Source organism: Neoarthrinium moseri (assembly GCF_022829205.1).
Source record: "Neoarthrinium moseri strain CBS 164.80 chromosome Unknown scaffold8_Wmoseri_CBS_16480, whole genome shotgun sequence".
In the NCBI taxonomy this organism is placed as follows: Eukaryota; Fungi; Ascomycota; class Sordariomycetes; order Amphisphaeriales; family Apiosporaceae; genus Neoarthrinium; species Neoarthrinium moseri.
Window position 1 is genome coordinate 794,718 of NW_026055122.1, and position 17,398 is coordinate 812,115.

At 49.3% G+C, this 17,398-nt stretch overlaps 6 protein-coding genes across 6 annotated transcripts; 3 read left to right on the top strand and 3 right to left on the bottom strand.

Moving 5' to 3' along the window:
- Nucleotides 1-1,719: 1,719 nt before the first annotated feature.
- On the bottom strand, nt 1,720-3,112 carry JN550_003520 (uncharacterized protein; the record flags this gene model as incomplete). Its single annotated transcript, XM_049314933.1, has 3 exons — nt 1,720-2,457; nt 2,531-2,673; nt 2,764-3,112. 3 exons carry the CDS (start codon nt 3,110-3,112, stop codon nt 1,720-1,722), a joined length of 1,230 nt encoding a protein of 409 aa, XP_049174711.1.
- A 1,037-nt stretch (nt 3,113-4,149) lies between these two features.
- On the top strand, nt 4,150-5,004 carry JN550_003521 (uncharacterized protein; the record flags this gene model as incomplete). Its single annotated transcript, XM_049314934.1, has 3 exons — nt 4,150-4,359; nt 4,416-4,548; nt 4,601-5,004. 3 exons carry the CDS (start codon nt 4,150-4,152, stop codon nt 5,002-5,004), a joined length of 747 nt encoding a protein of 248 aa, XP_049174712.1.
- Nucleotides 5,005-7,602: 2,598 nt separating this feature from the next.
- On the top strand, nt 7,603-8,937 carry JN550_003522 (uncharacterized protein; the record flags this gene model as incomplete). The annotated part of the gene is made up of 7 exons (XM_049314936.1): nt 7,603-7,672; nt 7,786-7,817; nt 7,867-7,971; nt 8,019-8,100; nt 8,153-8,323; nt 8,391-8,599; nt 8,653-8,937. 7 exons carry the CDS (start codon nt 7,603-7,605, stop codon nt 8,935-8,937), a joined length of 954 nt encoding a protein of 317 aa, XP_049174713.1.
- A 624-nt stretch (nt 8,938-9,561) lies between these two features.
- Nucleotides 9,562-10,194, bottom strand: JN550_003523 (uncharacterized protein; the record flags this gene model as incomplete). Its single annotated transcript, XM_049314937.1, has 1 exon — nt 9,562-10,194. One exon carries the CDS (start codon nt 10,192-10,194, stop codon nt 9,562-9,564), a length of 633 nt encoding a protein of 210 aa, XP_049174714.1.
- Nucleotides 10,195-11,086: 892 nt separating this feature from the next.
- JN550_003524 (uncharacterized protein) lies at nt 11,087-12,926 on the bottom strand (the record flags this gene model as incomplete). Its single annotated transcript, XM_049314938.1, has 4 exons — nt 11,087-11,285; nt 11,334-11,458; nt 11,509-12,776; nt 12,830-12,926. The coding sequence occupies 4 exons, from the start codon at nt 12,924-12,926 to the stop codon at nt 11,087-11,089; spliced, it is 1,689 nt and encodes a 562-aa protein (XP_049174715.1).
- A 1,135-nt stretch (nt 12,927-14,061) lies between these two features.
- Nucleotides 14,062-17,319, top strand: JN550_003525 (uncharacterized protein; the record flags this gene model as incomplete). Its single annotated transcript, XM_049314939.1, has 4 exons — nt 14,062-14,706; nt 14,763-15,197; nt 15,258-15,803; nt 16,747-17,319. The coding sequence occupies 4 exons, from the start codon at nt 14,062-14,064 to the stop codon at nt 17,317-17,319; spliced, it is 2,199 nt and encodes a 732-aa protein (XP_049174716.1).
- Nucleotides 17,320-17,398: the final 79 nt, after the last annotated feature.

Below are 17,398 nucleotides of genomic sequence, written 5' to 3' on the forward strand. Positions count from 1 at the left end.
TCTCAGTGCCCCTCATATTCTGGAAAAGAGCCACCGTCCCATTATAGAAACCTATTGAAAACTGTGGGAAGAAGATCTGATGTTTCCAGCCAACCACTTTCGAAACCATGACCCAGCACCAGGCTGTGAGATACGACCAGAGCCAGAACTACAGACCAGCGGAATCCTCAACTTGGAAATACCCTAAGTATGAAGAATTTTTTTGGATGAGATCAACGATGATCTTTCACTCTCATAAAGTGATGTACGCGAGACTCAGATGCGCATACCATCATACGACAGAGAAACACAACAACTGATTCCAGTTCTAATATCCTCTCTGAATGAACTACCGAGTGTAAAGAAGGCGAGAGGATTGAGGGAAACATCAAGTTCCCTTCGATCAAGCCCGGGAGACTAAAAATGGCTCTTGCAGGAGTATAAGACTCTGGTTTGGGGGTCAAGATATGTGTTAACTTTCACTAGCAGTTGCTATAATAACGAAGATCACACATCTAACTACTTAGTGAATAGCCACGGGTTTCGAATTAGATCCCAAAATCACTTTCTCACATGCTACTCTGTTACTGTCCACTATGACTACATTGTTTCGCGTCTATTAGGCATCCTTGGTTACGTTTCATCAAAGCTGGTTTATCCTTTTCAAAAGTTATCCAGGCTTGTCCCTTATCCTTGTAACACCATGTCGGATTGTCTAGGCCACATATTCCGAGCCAGTCTTGGGCTGGAAGCTAGTGAAATCGGTTCTCAGACCCGCGATTGTATCGCTCTTACCGTATGGTGATACGCGACCATGACTCTAGCCAGCTCCATTAAGCTGATATGCCACTGTGTAACCATAGACAGTCCAACTTTCCGCATGATCATGTCAGAGGTGACTGATTGGTGGTTCAGCCAATTTCACGATGATCTGAATTAACATCCGCATTACTTACTGGCCAATAAATAGAGACTTCGTTAGCAAAATCATGGAATAGAAAGATGGCAAACAAATCGTAAAGCGACAGTTGTCTACCAGTCATCACCGACCCTAGAGAGGCTAGATGAATCTTCTTCAGGACAGTTAATGAGCAATTGGTGTTCGCAACTGGAGACCTCGTAAACTTGCTGCCAAGGAGGCTGTTCGGGCGCCAAGGCGGGCTGCAGCAACACTAATCAAGGGGGCTCGCGTTCAAACCACTCAGATCACGCTATTAAGTTCCCTGCCGATGACAGACCCTTCGCGGATCCACAACCTAACTTAGTTGATGCGGCCAAGCCGCACAGCCATATAAACAAGTATGTATTAGAACGAAAAACGATTACGTACCTATGCGAAGGAAAAAGCAGAGTGGCACTCGAACGCAAATTAGAGAAGGTAAAAATGATTGAAACGAGGCTCTGCTTCTAAAGCAGAAGAATCTACCAAACCAAGGGGGACATTTAGCGGTGCGGCTGATTGCTTGGCTGTCAGCAAGACATAAGCACATGGCAAGGTGTGCGCCGTAGATAGTTTCTTTTAGTGACGTGCTGGCTCCCAAGTCACCCCACAGAAACCAATCAGCTCTTTCTCCCAAGACTTAAGGAACTTTTACCTGCAGGAAGCTTCTTTGAAACTTGGCGATGGCAATTACTGGAGCAAGATGGCCCTCCAGGGGCTGCTGATTGTGGAAGATCGTCGTAATATCGCACAGGTTTGACGACGTATACGTGATGATGAACAATGTGGGGCATAATCTGCTAGAGCACAATACACTCGCTCATTGCTGATGGGTGATGTGTAGCATCTGCGTCCAGCAGCTTTGTACCGCTGGGGGGTTCTTGAACTGCCCTGGGACGAGCATAAGCCTTTTTCGTCCTTTGAAGGCGCTGCTTTATTGCAAGTGCCTCTTCCAGATATGCTGCGCCCTCAAAATCATTTTGATAGTCGATGAGTATGGCTTCAATCTCTGTAGAACGGTGAAAGTCGGTTATAGATGCCCATACCATCTTCAGGTAGTCAGGTACGAAGGTAGCTCCGTAGGGCCGAAGTTGGGAGTACTCATGAGCCACCCAGATAGACTCGTCAATGATATGGTGCGACTCTTCAAGAAGTATGGGGTTGCTGTCGAATATGCGGATGAAGTAGTTCAGAATTGACCCTAATCCAAGCATAATCGTGTAAGCAAATCGGTAGGATGCGCATACTTTGGTGTCCATTGGAGTGGCAGTTGGTGACAGTGCGCTCATTGTCGACAGCGCGAGGAGATGGCGAACTTGTGGCTTCTCTACTTGAAAGAGGCGATACACACATTCCAGTCCGGCAAGATACCGTTCTGGGTCACTTAAGTAGTGTGTCACCTCGGCCATAGTTCCAACTTCGAGGCAAAGGAAGGATCCTTGATGATATCTGACGGGCCGAGGGCTATCGACAGTCCGGCAGGCGTCCCAGAACCACTGGCCTAATTGGAAATTGGGGTTCAACCAGCTTGCATAGACCTGATATTTGATTAACATGAACTCAATGAAAGCGACATAAAATCAAGTTTAGAAAGATTTAGGTGGATCTTACAGCTAACTGGCAAAGACCGTAGACGTAGCTTGGTTCAATCTCTGATAATTTTCCTTGTGTGATGGCCTCTCGAAATAGATGTGACACAACTTGTCGGTGCGGCTCTGCGTTCTTGCGATCGACCCACGTCTGCAGAGGAACACCTAATATCAGCTTTCGTGTGATTAGTGTTAAGATGGCGGGTATTCTCACCTGGCAGGTCCATATAATTGCGGCGATCTGCATTTTCATACGTATTGACTGAGCTGGGTCGTTCAATGTTTCCCTCATAGACCTTAACGCCTGGCCATACTTGGTCAAGGCATCCACTTTGGAGTAGTTGTACAAGCGGACACGGTACAGGGCCAACAGAGCAGATATGCTGGTGTCCAGCGCTGGATTAGAACCAATCTGGGGAACGAGGTTTGGCATCATGAGGCCACCAAATGCGCGTAGATCGTATTTGATGTCCTCAATCTCGAGAATGGAGACCAGTGAAGACTCTAGCTTGGTCGTGTCGTTGGTCGGGCCTCTTGGAGGAGAGGGAACCGTACTCTTTCGTACATCCTTGCCCTCAAACGGTTTGAACTTCCATCGCTTCATACCACCACCGATGCATGGAATGTTAAGGCGTGTGCATCTCGCGCATTTCGGCTTCTCCTGGTCACACTGTCCTACAATTAGTATCATATGGCCTGATGGTATCCCATACCGATTGTTTGGCTTCTTAGTACCCGTTTCTTCTGTTTCCGGCAGGCTTCGCAGCCGAGACTGGATGGAGTTCCTGCCATAACTCGTGTAGCTACAAAAGCCTAATAAGATTATGTCGGCCGAGTATGGCGGGTTCCAGAAGGGAAGCGCGTGGTTATGCTGTTTTGAGCTGGTAGATGGAGCAGGAACCTGGAATGGACTCGGGCTTAGCAGAAAGTGGCGCAGCCACTAGGAACTTGGCAAGGCTGTCATTATGGCCCACTCGGCGCACGATTCTCCCAGATGGGGAACGTCCTAGCTATGCTCCCATGGATGTATGCACTAAAACCACCGATTATTTATAGTGGAAATAAACGTGGCGTTGGGCTTAGTGAGCTTCTGTCAGGCGCTATCTTGGCAGGCGGCAATTCTTGTGCTAGAAAGTAGTTAGCACCAGTAATACAGAGCGTAATCATGGCCCCAAGAGGATCGGAACCCGCCACAAAACTTGCCTTGGTGGAGTTAGCTGGTGGAGCAACCCCCAAATTTCGCTGGTTGTAAGACCAATTTGGGACGCATCCACCGCAACCAGACAGGCACATGGCTACAGCCTACTCCTGGCTATAGCCTGGTCTGGAAAAGGTCATGCTGTGCGCTTGATGGTCATGGCGGTCGTACATCATGTTTGCAAACAATATTAAAGCACGTCGATGGCCAGACCAGATTCTATGGTCTTCTCTATGCTCGTACATCGCCAAGTTTGTTACTCTGTATTCATATATCAAATCTATTCTCTTCAAAACCCTGCCAAAGATCACGACGTCATGTATAGCCTTACATGTTTCACGATTGCCGCAATCCTCTCTGCAGCTGGAGTCTCAGCTCGACACTCGACAAGCGAGTGTGCCAAAGGCTTGAAAATGTTTGTGTCTCGCGGGACTAACGAACCGATGGGCGCTGGTGAGACCGGGAAGGTGGTCAAAGTTATCTCGGAGCAGATTGATGGGTCCGACTATGAGGCGATTAGATACCCCGCCAGCTTCGAAAATCCTAACTACTTTCTATCTGTTGGAAATGGCACCAGGCTCCTCAAAGAAATCATCACAGAGTATGCGAGGGCGTGTCCTGACTCCAAGATGGCAGTCTTTGGCTACTCCCAGGTACGCGAAAGGTTGAAGCTGCACGAATTCAAACATGTGCTAATCAAGTATCAAAGGGTGCTCAAATAACTAGTAATAACTTTTGTGGACAGCCACCAATCTGGTCACCGTACTCGGGTATTGATGTGACGGATATCCATGGGCTCGTGGAGTTTGCAAAGCCTCTGCCCAAGGAGGTTACAAAGAATGGTCAGTTCTAATGGCAGATATTTTCACGCTCACTCTGTTTAATGACAACTAGTTGTGGCCGTTGTGCTCTTTGGTGACACAACTCACCGAAAGGACGCTTCATACAATCGCGGGAACTCTACGGGCAGTGGTATCTACTGGCGTGCAGATATTAGCGCCTGCGAAGGCCTCGGCAACCGCATTCGATCATACTGCGATGCCGGCGACCCGTTTTGCGACGTGAATATGGAGCCCAAGGGTAACCCACATTTGGAATACGTGTACCACTATGGCAACGAGGTCGTCGAATATGTAATTGAGCAGTACAAGAGCGGCTCGAGCAACAGCTCGGGCACCAATGTTGGTTCGCCGTCCTCGCCTACTCACGCACCCATCCAAATTAGTGGAGCGAACGGAATTCTGTCAGTACCCGTTTCGGCGATCGCCATTGTTCTGCTAGTATCAAGCATGATGTAATATCTAAACTTCCATACCTCTTCATGTCAGATAGAATTTAACCAGGCAGGAAAGAGCATTTTTGCCTTTGCGGTAGGAGAATCACACCGTATATAAACCCCAAGCTACGCCCCGATTCAGTAAGATTCATTCAAGTACAAACACAACTAGAAGAAACGGAAAGATATTGATTGCGACTGGTCATCTGCATTGTCATCTCTTTTGTGTGTGACAGTATTAGAGGTCGAAATGAGGAGATATGTGGATCAGTTGTGATGTGCAACATAGACATGGTTTTTCTTCAGGCGCTTAGATGAGCTTTAAATCACCGACATCTGTTACTTGTCCAAACACTACCTAGATGTTCGCTTACTTATTTGCTTAATAGAGACAACCCTTAGTCAAAACAAGAATGGTAAGATAAATTTGAGATTCTTGCTTTGATTACACAAGGCAAGGCCTCAGTTCTATAGTCGACGCTCTCGGCACGCACACTGTGTTCGAGATCTGCCAACGTATAACCCTTCTTGCCATTGTCCTTGTCCAATGAGCGAGGGGGATCAGGTCGGTGAGGACACTTCGGTGCCACACTTTCTAGCCTAGACTGGGCCTGATTGCGACTTGGTGTGCTCGGTACTGTTTGGGGTTCCCTAGTCACTAGCATCTTGTGCGATAATCGTCTCGGCGTTGCATGGACAGTGGGCAGGGTGGGGCCGAAAAGGTGTTCTGCTGGATTGAAATCGGAGAGAAGTCACGGCAGACTCCCGATGGCCCAACGGCCTTCTCTTGCCTGGTCAGTCTTGCCTTGTCAATTGCAGACCTCTTGGCTGCTCGTGTAATGTCCTCGCCAAGCATCGGCGCTGAATGAGGTTCTCTCCAGTGGCGTGATACCATGACCTCATCTAGCAATTGTCTGAGCGTACGCTTCCGATGTGGGGGCTAGCACCGCTGACTTGCATGGACTTGCATCTACTAAAGGGAGTCAACGGAAGTGGCGTGTGGGTGTTAGGATCCAACGAACTGCATGTTCTGGTACGTGCGAACTGTAGTTCATCGGCGTCCAGCATCAAGATGACCTATCATTCTCTGTCGATCTTGTTACATTGAGTGGGCTCGGACTACCTGTTCAAACTTTGTTCATCGACGTCAGTCATACTTGAGTACGCGAATGCATACACAGGATTAACACTACTCTATAGCTTTTCGATGCATCTGGATGATCACTTGTTAAGCCTATAATCAGCATTTGTGTCTCGCGGCCTCTGCACTAGTGGCAATTTTAACCTCAACTCAAAAAGCATCTCTGCGATCGCTCAGTCAACCTATGCCTCGCACCTCATGGATGATGCAAGGTTACCTAGGGCAAGAAAGCTGTAGGTCATGAGCCTTAAACGAAATAGGTGGACAACTTGCTCCGCTATTACGCATCCCATGCAGCCGCGACATCAATCAAGCGCGGAGCCAAGTGCGCAGCTGTTGACTACGAGGGTTCGGCCCATCGTTGTCTGTGCTCATGCACAAAACACGGCCGAGAGCGCGATCCGCTCGCTCGCTGCCAAGGTAGTACGAATGTCCAGACCACCTTACAAAGGAAGACGGTCGTCAATGGGCCACCATGAAGTACGTAGATACTACCCAAGAATGATCGACTTTGTTACGGGTTGTCCGTCCCACAACGCTGCAAGTAAACCAATCTAGTGTCAGTATCTAATACGTAGCCAGCAACTGTCGTCGGGCTGCTGATGGACGGGTCAACATGAGGCAGACGAGGCTTGTCCTAAGTCACAAAATCTTTATATATAAATGTGTATGGTAAGTGCTACCCAATGACTACCGACTTCTATTCAGCCAAACATGCAGAGGTTATTCAGGCGGAATTAGCAGTAAATGCTGATTGGTTCATCCCCGCAACATACTATGGTAGACCTCAACCTTTGTGGGTCGCTCGCTCAGACGCTTTGACATCTGGCCTTGACGAGGTGTGCTCTTCTCTCTTGCATGATGCAAGGTAAACCCTACTTCTGCTTGAAGGTCGCTACACCGGTGAGAGCTTTCGGGAGGGCTTGGCAAAAGCTCTGAAACCTAAAAAAAAAAAAATCATCCGGGCTCAAGTGGCTCACCTAGAAGCTGAATAAAATATGATTGGCCAGTGTGCAAGAACCTCACAGCTTTGCAGAACATATGCGAGAATAGTCATTGCGTCCTGCAAGAGAAGTGCCGTTTATGCAAGATAGTCGTCCTTACATAGTAAGCGTTGTGGGCTATCCGTGCGCGGTGTCAATTCAAGTCTGACTGACATTTACCGGCTCCTATGAGATGGCTTTGGTCAATATATCATGTTCTCGATACCGATGGAAGTGCGGATGGGCCCCGAAAGCTCGCCAAAGGCCTGGCCTTCGGGATCTCATTGCGCCTCCTACTGGCCCCAGGGTTTGGCGGGATATAGAATTATAAAAAGCCTTCCTCCATTGCTCCTAGATTTGTTGGCCCACATCTGTCTGACAACTCTCGAAGTTTCCTGGTCTCTCACGAGGAGCTCATCTACCGATATATCTCAGAACCTGGATTGCCAAGAAACTTTTCAATTCTGGCCCAGACCTGAGTGTCTACTGAGTCAGAATGCTAGACGCAGACCGAGCACAAGTAGACGGCCTTATTGCTGTCACGGCGGTATTAACGTCGATTTCGGGTACGCGCATCTTGTGCAACGGATCAACCTGTTTTTCCAGAATGACTTATTTATCCCAGTCACGCTTGTCCTTCTACGTTGTGCAGTACGGTTTTTCTTAATTCGAAACCCAGGATGGGACGATGGTATGATCATTGTGGCCACGGTAAGTTGAGGTGGCCACCTGATGGGTACTGCGACTCAAATTATGACAGCTCATCAGCATCGTTTATTTCATCATGCTCCTTATCTCAAAACAACACAAACTTGGATATGAGATGAAAATGTTAACGGTGGAGAACATGGTTGCGCTCCTAAAGGTAAATGCCTTTCAACGTCGGTTTCAGGGGACGTCTAACATAGACAGGCAACATATGCCGTAGAATTTGTTTACTACACCATCGTGTACACTATAAAGGCTTCGATCGTCTTCATGTACCTAAGATTCGGTAAGTATTACAAATAATTAGAACAAGAACCTTAACCTAACGCAACCTACAGCTGTCAGTAAGATATTCAGGCAACTCTGCTACGGAACTCTGGTTCTCCTGACAGTCTTCTACGTCGTCTGCGTCGCTGGAGTACTTGCTCAGTGTCGACCCATACACAAGGTCTGGGACATCACTGGTCTAGTTGCTGGAACTTGCATCAACACAACAGCATTCTTCTACTGTGAGCATAGAGACAAAAGAGACTTTGGACCGTGTTATCGAATCCCCAGCTAACACTGGGACCTTAGTCACTTCAGGCTTCAATATTATCACAGATGTTTGGATTATCCTACTTCCAATTCCCACGCTGCGAAGCATTCAAATCACTCATAGAGAGAAGGTGGTGCTCTACTTTGTGTTTGGTATTGGAGCATTCTCTACAGCACTGTCTTGTGTGCGACTGCAGTCGATCTACACTTACACCCTAGCAACAGACCCTTTCCACGATGGAGTTTGGGTACGTAATCCTCCTGAGATATACTTGTGTTTGAAGCACTAAAGCCGTCACAGGTCAACCTTTGGTCTATCATCGAAGTCAATAGCGCCATCGTATGCGCCACTATTCCAGCACTGAAGCCCCTTTTCAAACCCCGACGCCTCCTCGAATCAGTACGTGGTGGTAATAAGAGCAACATGGGATACGAACGTCATGGTAAAGAGCAGAGAGGCGGTGCTGTCTCTCGCAGTCCAGGTAGCAGTGAATCCGCGAGCGGCATCATAGCTAGCGAGGATCGCCATGTCAGCGAGAGCTCGATTGGCATGGAAGAACTTCCCGAGGCGTACCTTAGAGTCTGAATTGGGGAGAGCTGTGCAAAATTGCTAGTCCTGATGGGCGAAACACATAATTCCCATATATCATGTTCAAAATACCAATTCTTGTCACTCCTAGACAGCTGAAACAATTATGATGTGGTAATCAATTATCCCTTTGCGTGATGGCCACTATCCATGCACTGAGTGCTATACCAGGAGAATGTCTAGTGCGTGAGCATATGGCAAATCAAACCTATCTACGATCTTGATCCATGTGTGATACTGCTGGGATCATTATGCCAGGGCTTTGCTTCCAAAATTTTGTACCTCAGCCTGATTGTCGTACACAATCCACTTTGCTCAGTGTGAGCTCTCTCAGCCACGTCCACGACGCCAGCAAATGAAGTAGTTGCCTGTTACAATCTTGCTTGTACGGTAACAACAGGGGGGACGGTGTGGGGGGAATTGGCGAAGGTAGCCCTCAGTATCGGGAGAGACCGTGAATTTCCCCTCGCTTTCTGTATGTCGCTTTTCCTCTTCTTTGTCCGATTCCTCTCAGCTAGCCGCGTGCTCAGAACTCCCTGCTTGGCCACACTGGACAGCCATCGTGGTGACGAGCTGTCGGTGATATCTTTAGTCCATGTCCATTCCATCCAGCTCCTCAGCCTACACGTCACAGTGGAGGATATTGTCAAGGTTCTCCATGTCAACGTCCGAACCGTCAGAGTTTGAACCATTCATGCTGTGAGCCATGGAATCTGCCGCATTCAAGTTGTCGTCATCGTCGAACCCTCCGTAGTACGCGCAGTTGTGGTGAAATTCCTCGGCTGCAACCCAGTCATCACCAACGCTCTCGAGGAAGATGTCTATCTGCTTGGCCAGTGCGGAGTGCTCGCTTTTGTCGTAGGGATATTGGGGACGACGGTTCCAGGCAAGTCGGGCGTTGACGAAGGCGTGGATGAGTTGTGTGAAGACGTTCTGGCCGAGAGCCCTTGTCCACGTTGCCTGTCGCCTGAGGTTTTCTTCGAAGTTTGGCACGTCCCAATGATGAAGAAAGGCGCGGTATTCGGGGGCACAGCCAGCAGCAAACACGGCACAGAGCGCACCCTCTACTTTGTGCTTCGCTGCGGTGATTTCAGCTCTGGTAAGCTTACCCGTCTTGATGATTCCCTCTCCAATCAAGGCACGTAGGACACATGCGTCGTGCTCATTGCGTCCTAAGAGGCGTACTCGCTGGTGATCTTCGTAGATCAACCCACTTCTGGGGATGAAGTCAACAAGAAAGCGTTCGAATCGCATGGCTGTAATAAGGAAGGACAAGGATGATTTTTGGGTTGATTGCGATTAAGTAAGAGAAGAACCTGCCTAGGCGAACAAGTATTTTCTGAGTAGCAATCACAATAGTGTTGATTCCTTAGCTAGTTCGAGACGTGACGCGACCCGATGTGAATGAAGGATGCAGTCCACATATGTAATGGCAGTCTACATTTATATGTAATACTCCATCCACGCAAACGTGCGAGTATCAATACTCGCTCCATTGCTATTCTTAAAAAAAAAAAAAAAAAAAAAAAATTGTCAGTCTTCGCTTGGGAATTAGGAGAGCTAAAAAACATCAGGAACGAACAGAAATAAACAGATGAAGAAGAAGAAAACGCTCAAAAAAGAGCCAAGTATGTATTCCTAGGAACCCACAAACCACCAGCACTCGTAAGCAGACCATGCGAAGCTTCGTAAAAATTCATCTCTGAACTAAATTGGCACCGACGTGGTTTTCAGCCCTCGGAAGAGGGTGACGCAAATAAGAATCAGGATTTACGTGGGAGTTGAACCCATACGTGTTGCAATAAAGTGAGTTGCAAACCAACTTGACCAAGCAGCCCAATCACCTGCTGTTGCTGGTCCTTTGGCTATTTTGATTGATGAGGTGGTGCGGCTCCCCCTCCTTTGTTCTGTTGCCCTGGAGAGTGAACATGCTAGTCTGTAGTAGTGGTTGTCATAGTACCAAGAAGACGTGGCTGCACAGTGTCGACGAACTCGACCATCCTTCGGCGCTTCATTCTTGGAAGGCCCAGTCATCTCTTTCCAGGCCACTCCAGATTAGGGTCAGGGCCGAGAATTTGATGCTTTGGTAACACAGTTGGATCACTGTATTCATTTGCATCAGTCTATCAGGAAACTTCTAATTTCTTTACAGTTTGGCTGGTTGTGATTCCTTCTTCGCCAGAAGCCTCAGGTCTTTTCGCAGTATCTTTCCCGATGGACTCTTGGGAATTGCCTGTATAAAGACCACCCCACCTCTCAGCTGCTTGTATTTGGCAACTTGTTTGGCGACAAATCCTTTGATTTCGTCCGCAGATATCTGCTTAGGGTCTGCAACCACGTATGCGCTTAATCACGTTAGCACTACCTTGCGTCTTCATGGCCGAGAAACTTACCGCGGGAGTTCTGTACCATCCCCTGCTACGCCAATGACGGCGGCATCCAAAATCTTTGGATGGGAGAGTAAGATGGCTTCCAATTCAGCTGGAGCTACTTGCGTGCCCTTGTATTTGATAAGTTCCTGGGGAGAAGTTAGCTGCATGCACCAGTGAGCATCAGTATAGTACCTACCTTCTTTCTGTCCACGATGTAGAGCCAACCATCGCGGAAGACGCCGATATCGCCGGTGTGAAACCATCCATCCTTGAATGATTCTGCATCTGCCTTGGGATTCTTCCAGTAACCCTTGATGACCAAGGGACCACGGACCAGGATTTCACCCTCTTTGCCTTGCTCAACGGACTTTCCATCTTCGTCGATGAGCTTGGCGTAATGGCTGGGAACCAAGCTGCCTACGGTGCCTGGAGCTAGATCGGACCGGTCTATGGGAACGATGGTGATACTTCCGGTCGTTTCGCTGAGACCCCATGTTTGTCGTAACTTAGTACTCCCCTTCCCTAGCTTCTTGCTTGCTTCTACCTGCAGGTCTTCGCCCATTGGAGCAGCTCCTGCAATTGCATCGACCCATGTATCAAATTGATCCGTAACCAAGGGCGATTTTGAAATCAGGAGGTAAATAGGGGGCACACTGAACCCTGAAGTAGCCTTGTACTTCTTGAAATACTCGCAAAACTTTACGAAGTCAAACCTAGGCATCCAGTAGAGCGTCCCACCCATATACACCGAATTGATGAAGTAGCCTTGCACACCAGCGATATGTGCAACAGGCAAATGTGCCAGTCCGACATACCTGAAGTCCTTCGGTCTGTTAGCGGCGTTGAATTCTTTAATGGGCTCTAGAGCCAAGGTCCCTCCAGCAATCAAGTTGCGATGTGAAAGTTTCATCGCCTTCGGGAGACCGGTTGTACCGCTAGAGAAAAGCAGGCAGACAACGCTGTTTTCAAGTTCAACGGGGTTCGTGATTTTCCTCCATTCCATTTCCTGGTTCGAGATTGGGATCTTTGCCCCGGTGACGGCCTCGTACAGCTCGAGCTCTTTTTCTCCTTTATACGAGATGATTTTGCTTAGGGGAAAGTCGACCTTCTTTGCAGCGGCAATTGCAACACCCTGAGTATCTGGGTTACATAGAATAATTTTAGGTGTCGTCTGCTTTAGTTGGAAAGCAAGTTCATCAGGCGTGGCACCAGGACTAGTCGACGAGAAAATGCCCTCGGCGGCTACCGTGCCAAAGAACATGAGGGGAAGCAGATAGTGACCGGTAGAGATCGTGAAGACCACATCCTGACTTGCGCCCTCAGCTCCGATCCCAAATTGGTTACGGAGGACATTGGCAAGCCTCTTGAGTTCTTGACGCAGCCGTCCTTTGGTCAGATGGTTTGAGGGATCTGCAGCATCCGCGTGCAGTATAGTATCGTCAGGCTTGTAGGTTTGCCTGGATTCTATGAAAATGTTTCAGTTGGGTATCCGCAATGCACAGTGTACAGGAACTCACCGAACAGAAGCGTCAAGACGTCAAGGTCTGGGACCGGCATAGTTTTCGCGGGATGATACACGATTCCCTCGCTCGTCTGCTTCGGTATCGACGCCATATTGTCTGTTGTATAGGCTGAACGTCCAGATGTTGATGTACTAGCTTCCAGTGTAGGTTGAGTGAGTGCGGACAATGAATATGCGCAACTCGAAAACTCTTGCAAATGTTGTTGGCGACGCATCAGTACCAAGTTCCAATGGCCCGGGTTTAATCCTCCGCATCGACCTCCTTGCAGCCCTTGCCTTCTTTCGGCGCATTACAGGGCTATCATTCAACGTGGCCAATAACGATGGCAATTCACACTCCCCCGCATTCTCCAACTCGGGCTCCAAGGAAACCCCGTACCTCGGTACGCCGACAGCACACTACTTCCCTGTCTTTCCGGGGGCTGGCAGACTTAGTAAACATTAGGAGAACGAAAGGTTAGACGTCTGCGGGGGCCTATCGGATGACACAACAGTTCCGTCTAGGTCTATTTGTCCACGCCGCGGCTCAATCAGACACCATGGCAGTCGAAGTTGACCGATGTGTACCCGATCGGCAAGTTCACCAGCATTATAGTTGGGTAATCCATTCTTCGAACTCCTTTAACCTCTCCCAACCCCGCCATAGAAAGATTAGAATGGCTTTCCAAACCTGAACTCCGAGGGTATTGTTTTGATGTGGAGACTTGAGAGAACACACTAGATGGAGTTCCATATTATTATGTCGTCGCAGGCTAGTGGATACTGGCATCCCATCCTGAATAGTTACTGCTGTCTCCAACATCTTCATTGTCATCGTCGCAACTTGCAGTGGATTCAGTGCAGAAGTGTTGGTTCTTGTGTCGTGGTTGTTGTTACTGCGGCTACACACAAATTCGGACTGTCAAACGAGCTCACAAGCAAAAACAGTTGAGACTTCGTGACAGGGGATCAGAGGGAGAATCAGGTGCACATCCTTGTTCCTCTGAGAATCACAAATTATATAGTACATTACTCGCTGAATACTCTAACGAGTCGTCTTGGGATTCTGTGTCCTTGCATTGTGTTCGACCAACGTTGGATTAAGCTCATTTTCTGCGCAGCTGGCGGCAGCCGCCTCCGATCACTGGGTTTCGGTCGCAAACAAACTCTGGGCACGGGCTGCGGGGTGCAACACCGTCTCTCCATGTAGCAGTCCTGTACGCGTATCCGCTGGCAGATGCGCATGTCATGTGTGGAATACACGCTATCATCTCTTCTCGTGACGTGCAGGAGATCCCTCACAGCTTGAAGCAATCGCTATCCAATCGGGGCCCAGACTACCTCGGGCAGGCCACGCGAACAGTATCTGGCGAGAGTCAAATCGATGGCGACATCTCATTATTCTTCACCTCTACAGTGCTCGCACTTCGTGGCGACCACATAGCACAACAACCCATCGAGCACGCAGACACGGGCTCCATACTATGCTGGAATGGCGAAGCCTGGAAGCTCGCGGGTCAGCCCGTTAACGGAAATGACGGCGAGGCAATATTTGCGCAGCTGATGTCTGCTTCTCTCGCGGATACCCAGTTTCAAAAGAACCACGTTCTACAAGTCTTGCGTAGTATTCAAGGCCCCTTCGCTTTTCTTTTCTATGATGCTGTTGGCAAGTGCCTCTATTTCGGCCGCGATCGCCTAGGGCGTCGATCACTTCTCACCAAACGAGCCGCAGATGGTTCTACGGTTATATTCTCGAGCATCGCCGGGTCATCAGAGCCTGGATGGAAGGAGGTCGATGCAGATGGCATTTTTTCCGTTCATCTCACTGCCAGTGAAAACGGTAGTCTCAATGCTATGAGAGACGATTGGCTAGCGTCTGGAGAGACCGATCTGGTGAGTGCCAGACGACTTTCCGCTACACACAGAACTTATAATGCTCACACGGTCAGGTCTCCAGCATTGGCAGATTCAATATGTCACCACCAGAAGGAGGGGAGGCGATACTTGATTTCAATACGCCCTCCGTAAAGCTGGTCCAGGACTACTTGACAAGGGCTCTGGAACTTCGAGTCCTGAATGTGCCAGAACCGCCCAGGATTCCGGGCCCATTAGCTGACATCGACGTCCGGGTTGCAGTGCTCTTCTCGGGAGGTTTGGACTGCACTCTCATGGCCCGGCTAGCTCATGATGTCCTCCCAGCTTCTCAAGGCATCGATCTTATTAATGTGGCCTTTCAAAGTGCCCGTGATGCTGCCGGGCAGCCAGATGGATCTGACGGCAAGTCTTCCCAAGCCTATGAGGCATGTCCGGACCGAATCACTGGAAGGCAAGCGTTCGCAGAGCTGAAAACGGCTTGTCCCTCACGATGGTGGCGCTTCATTGCGGTAGGTTTCTTCAGAAGTGCCGAAAAGCCGTAGTTGGCACTCACTTACGCGTGTTTGCAGGTGAACATTCCTTTCGCTGAGACCATGGCTCACAGGTCTCGTGTCGTTTCACTGATGTATCCCCATAATACAGAGATGGACCTGTCTATTTCGCTAGCTTTGTACTTCGCAAGCCGGGGAATTGGCGACGGGTACGTCGCAGGTTCATCTGGAATTACACCCGCGCCAAGCGTCACAACCCCTGCCCGAGTTCTTCTATCAGGCCTCGGAGCTGATGAACTATTCGGAGGATATTCTCGTCACGAAGCCGCGTTTAAGAGGACAGGTTATGCTGGCCTGGCTGATGAGCTGAAGCTGGATGTTAGCAGGATCGGCCAGCGCAACTTAGGAAGAGACGACAGAATCCTGTCGCACTGGGGTAAAGAAGTTCGGTTTCCGTTTCTGGATGAGGATCTCATCAAATTTGCGATAGAATGTCCAGTTTGGCACAAGTGCGACTTCGCGTATCCATTTCATCCAGCAGTCATTGATCCTGCCAAGAGGCTTTTACGTCTCCTGGCAGACCAACTGAACCTTCCCTTAACAGCGCGGGAGAAGAAAAGGGCCGTAAGTGCCACTTTCATTCCTTCTTCAGCCTGCTAGACCCGTCACTGACACCTCTAGATTCAATTTGGTGCAAGAACAGCGAAGATTGAGCGGACGGTAGGGGGTTCCAAGACACGTGGTACAGATATAGTGACTTGATTTTGTGCGGACCTGAGCAAGTGCAAAGCAGTATGGCTATGATGATACACATCAGATACTTCCGAGCTTGGTTGCTTTGGCATCCACCCTAATTGCGTGTTTCTGCTTTGGTAGTAACCCTTTAGGGAAATGCACCACAGTACGCAACAAGCAATGACGTCGTAAAGGCAAGTCTGAGCCAAGATAGAAGGACTTTTGAATGATGTTGGAAAACGAGCGATCTCGATCCTCGACTTTCTCTCTCCAGCATATCCCAAGGATTCCTCATGCATTATATAGGCTCCGAATCTGATCATGTCTAGATTTGTAGTCATGTGCAAAGATGATAAATGAGGTTCAAGATGCTTCGAAGTGCAACGAATATCATGCCTGCTTCTTGATCAAGGCATGTCAGACAAGATGCAAGATGCTTTATTTATCCCATATTTCGTCAAGTTGGAACAAGCAGTGGCGTTGCGTTGTGTGCTGCTGAAGTCTTATCTCCAAGCTCGCCCACATGTCTGGACAAATTCCCGCCTTGAACTCACCATCTCCATGATGTTTGGCCTTGTGATTTGACCCTTAGGGAGACTATTGGGTCCAGGCCAGGGGACTCCACTTTGAAGAAGAACATGAACCATACTCACCATCCAGACCAGAAGTGTTCGTCGATGGCCCAGTAGTGCAACTACCTCAGATGTCCGAGGAGGGCGAGCCACATTCTGTATTTGAATGCACTAGGATCATACAACCGACTATGAGATAGGACGGTACAAAATGCGCGCAGTTCCGAACTTCCCGGTGTGTACGGTATACATATTGCCAGAGTAGTATCGCGCACGTTTTCGACAAAGCACGGGAGCCAACCGGGAAGTCGTCCTTCAACCTGCCCGGCTCACCAAAGTGTCGGTGCCGGAGGAGAAGCGAACCGGCGGCCTGCAACACGTCGAGATATGTGACGGAACACCTGCGCATGCCCGATTGCATGGGTCAGCAGGGCATCGCCAGCAAGGACAAGGCCAAGGGGTTCAAGGCGGCACGGGGTGAAGTCCAAGGTCTCATAGCCCGCGACATCACGCGGCCCTCTGGCTCGGTCTGGTCCTGGCGATATTTGCATTCCTTTCATCAGATGCTCACTCATCAAGCCCTCAGGGTACCTGAACGGATAGAGCGAGCGGACCGCGTCGGCGGCACGTCGTTTCGTCTCGCAGCATGCGAATGCCGGGTCTTCACGTGCCGGCACGCCGAGGCGCTCGACGTGGGCGTGTGGCCGCGCTTCGTGGACAACGTGCGGACGTGGACGGGGATACCGGCGGGCCCGCGCTGGGGGCTGGTCGAGGCTCGGCTCTTTTTGAATAGATGCAGAGCGATTTTGACAATACTAATAATTCCAACGTGAGTATATGGATCAGGGGGCTGGCATGACGATGGGGAAAGGTGCAATAGGGGCAGTCTTCGTGGTGGTTTAAGTTGCGAAT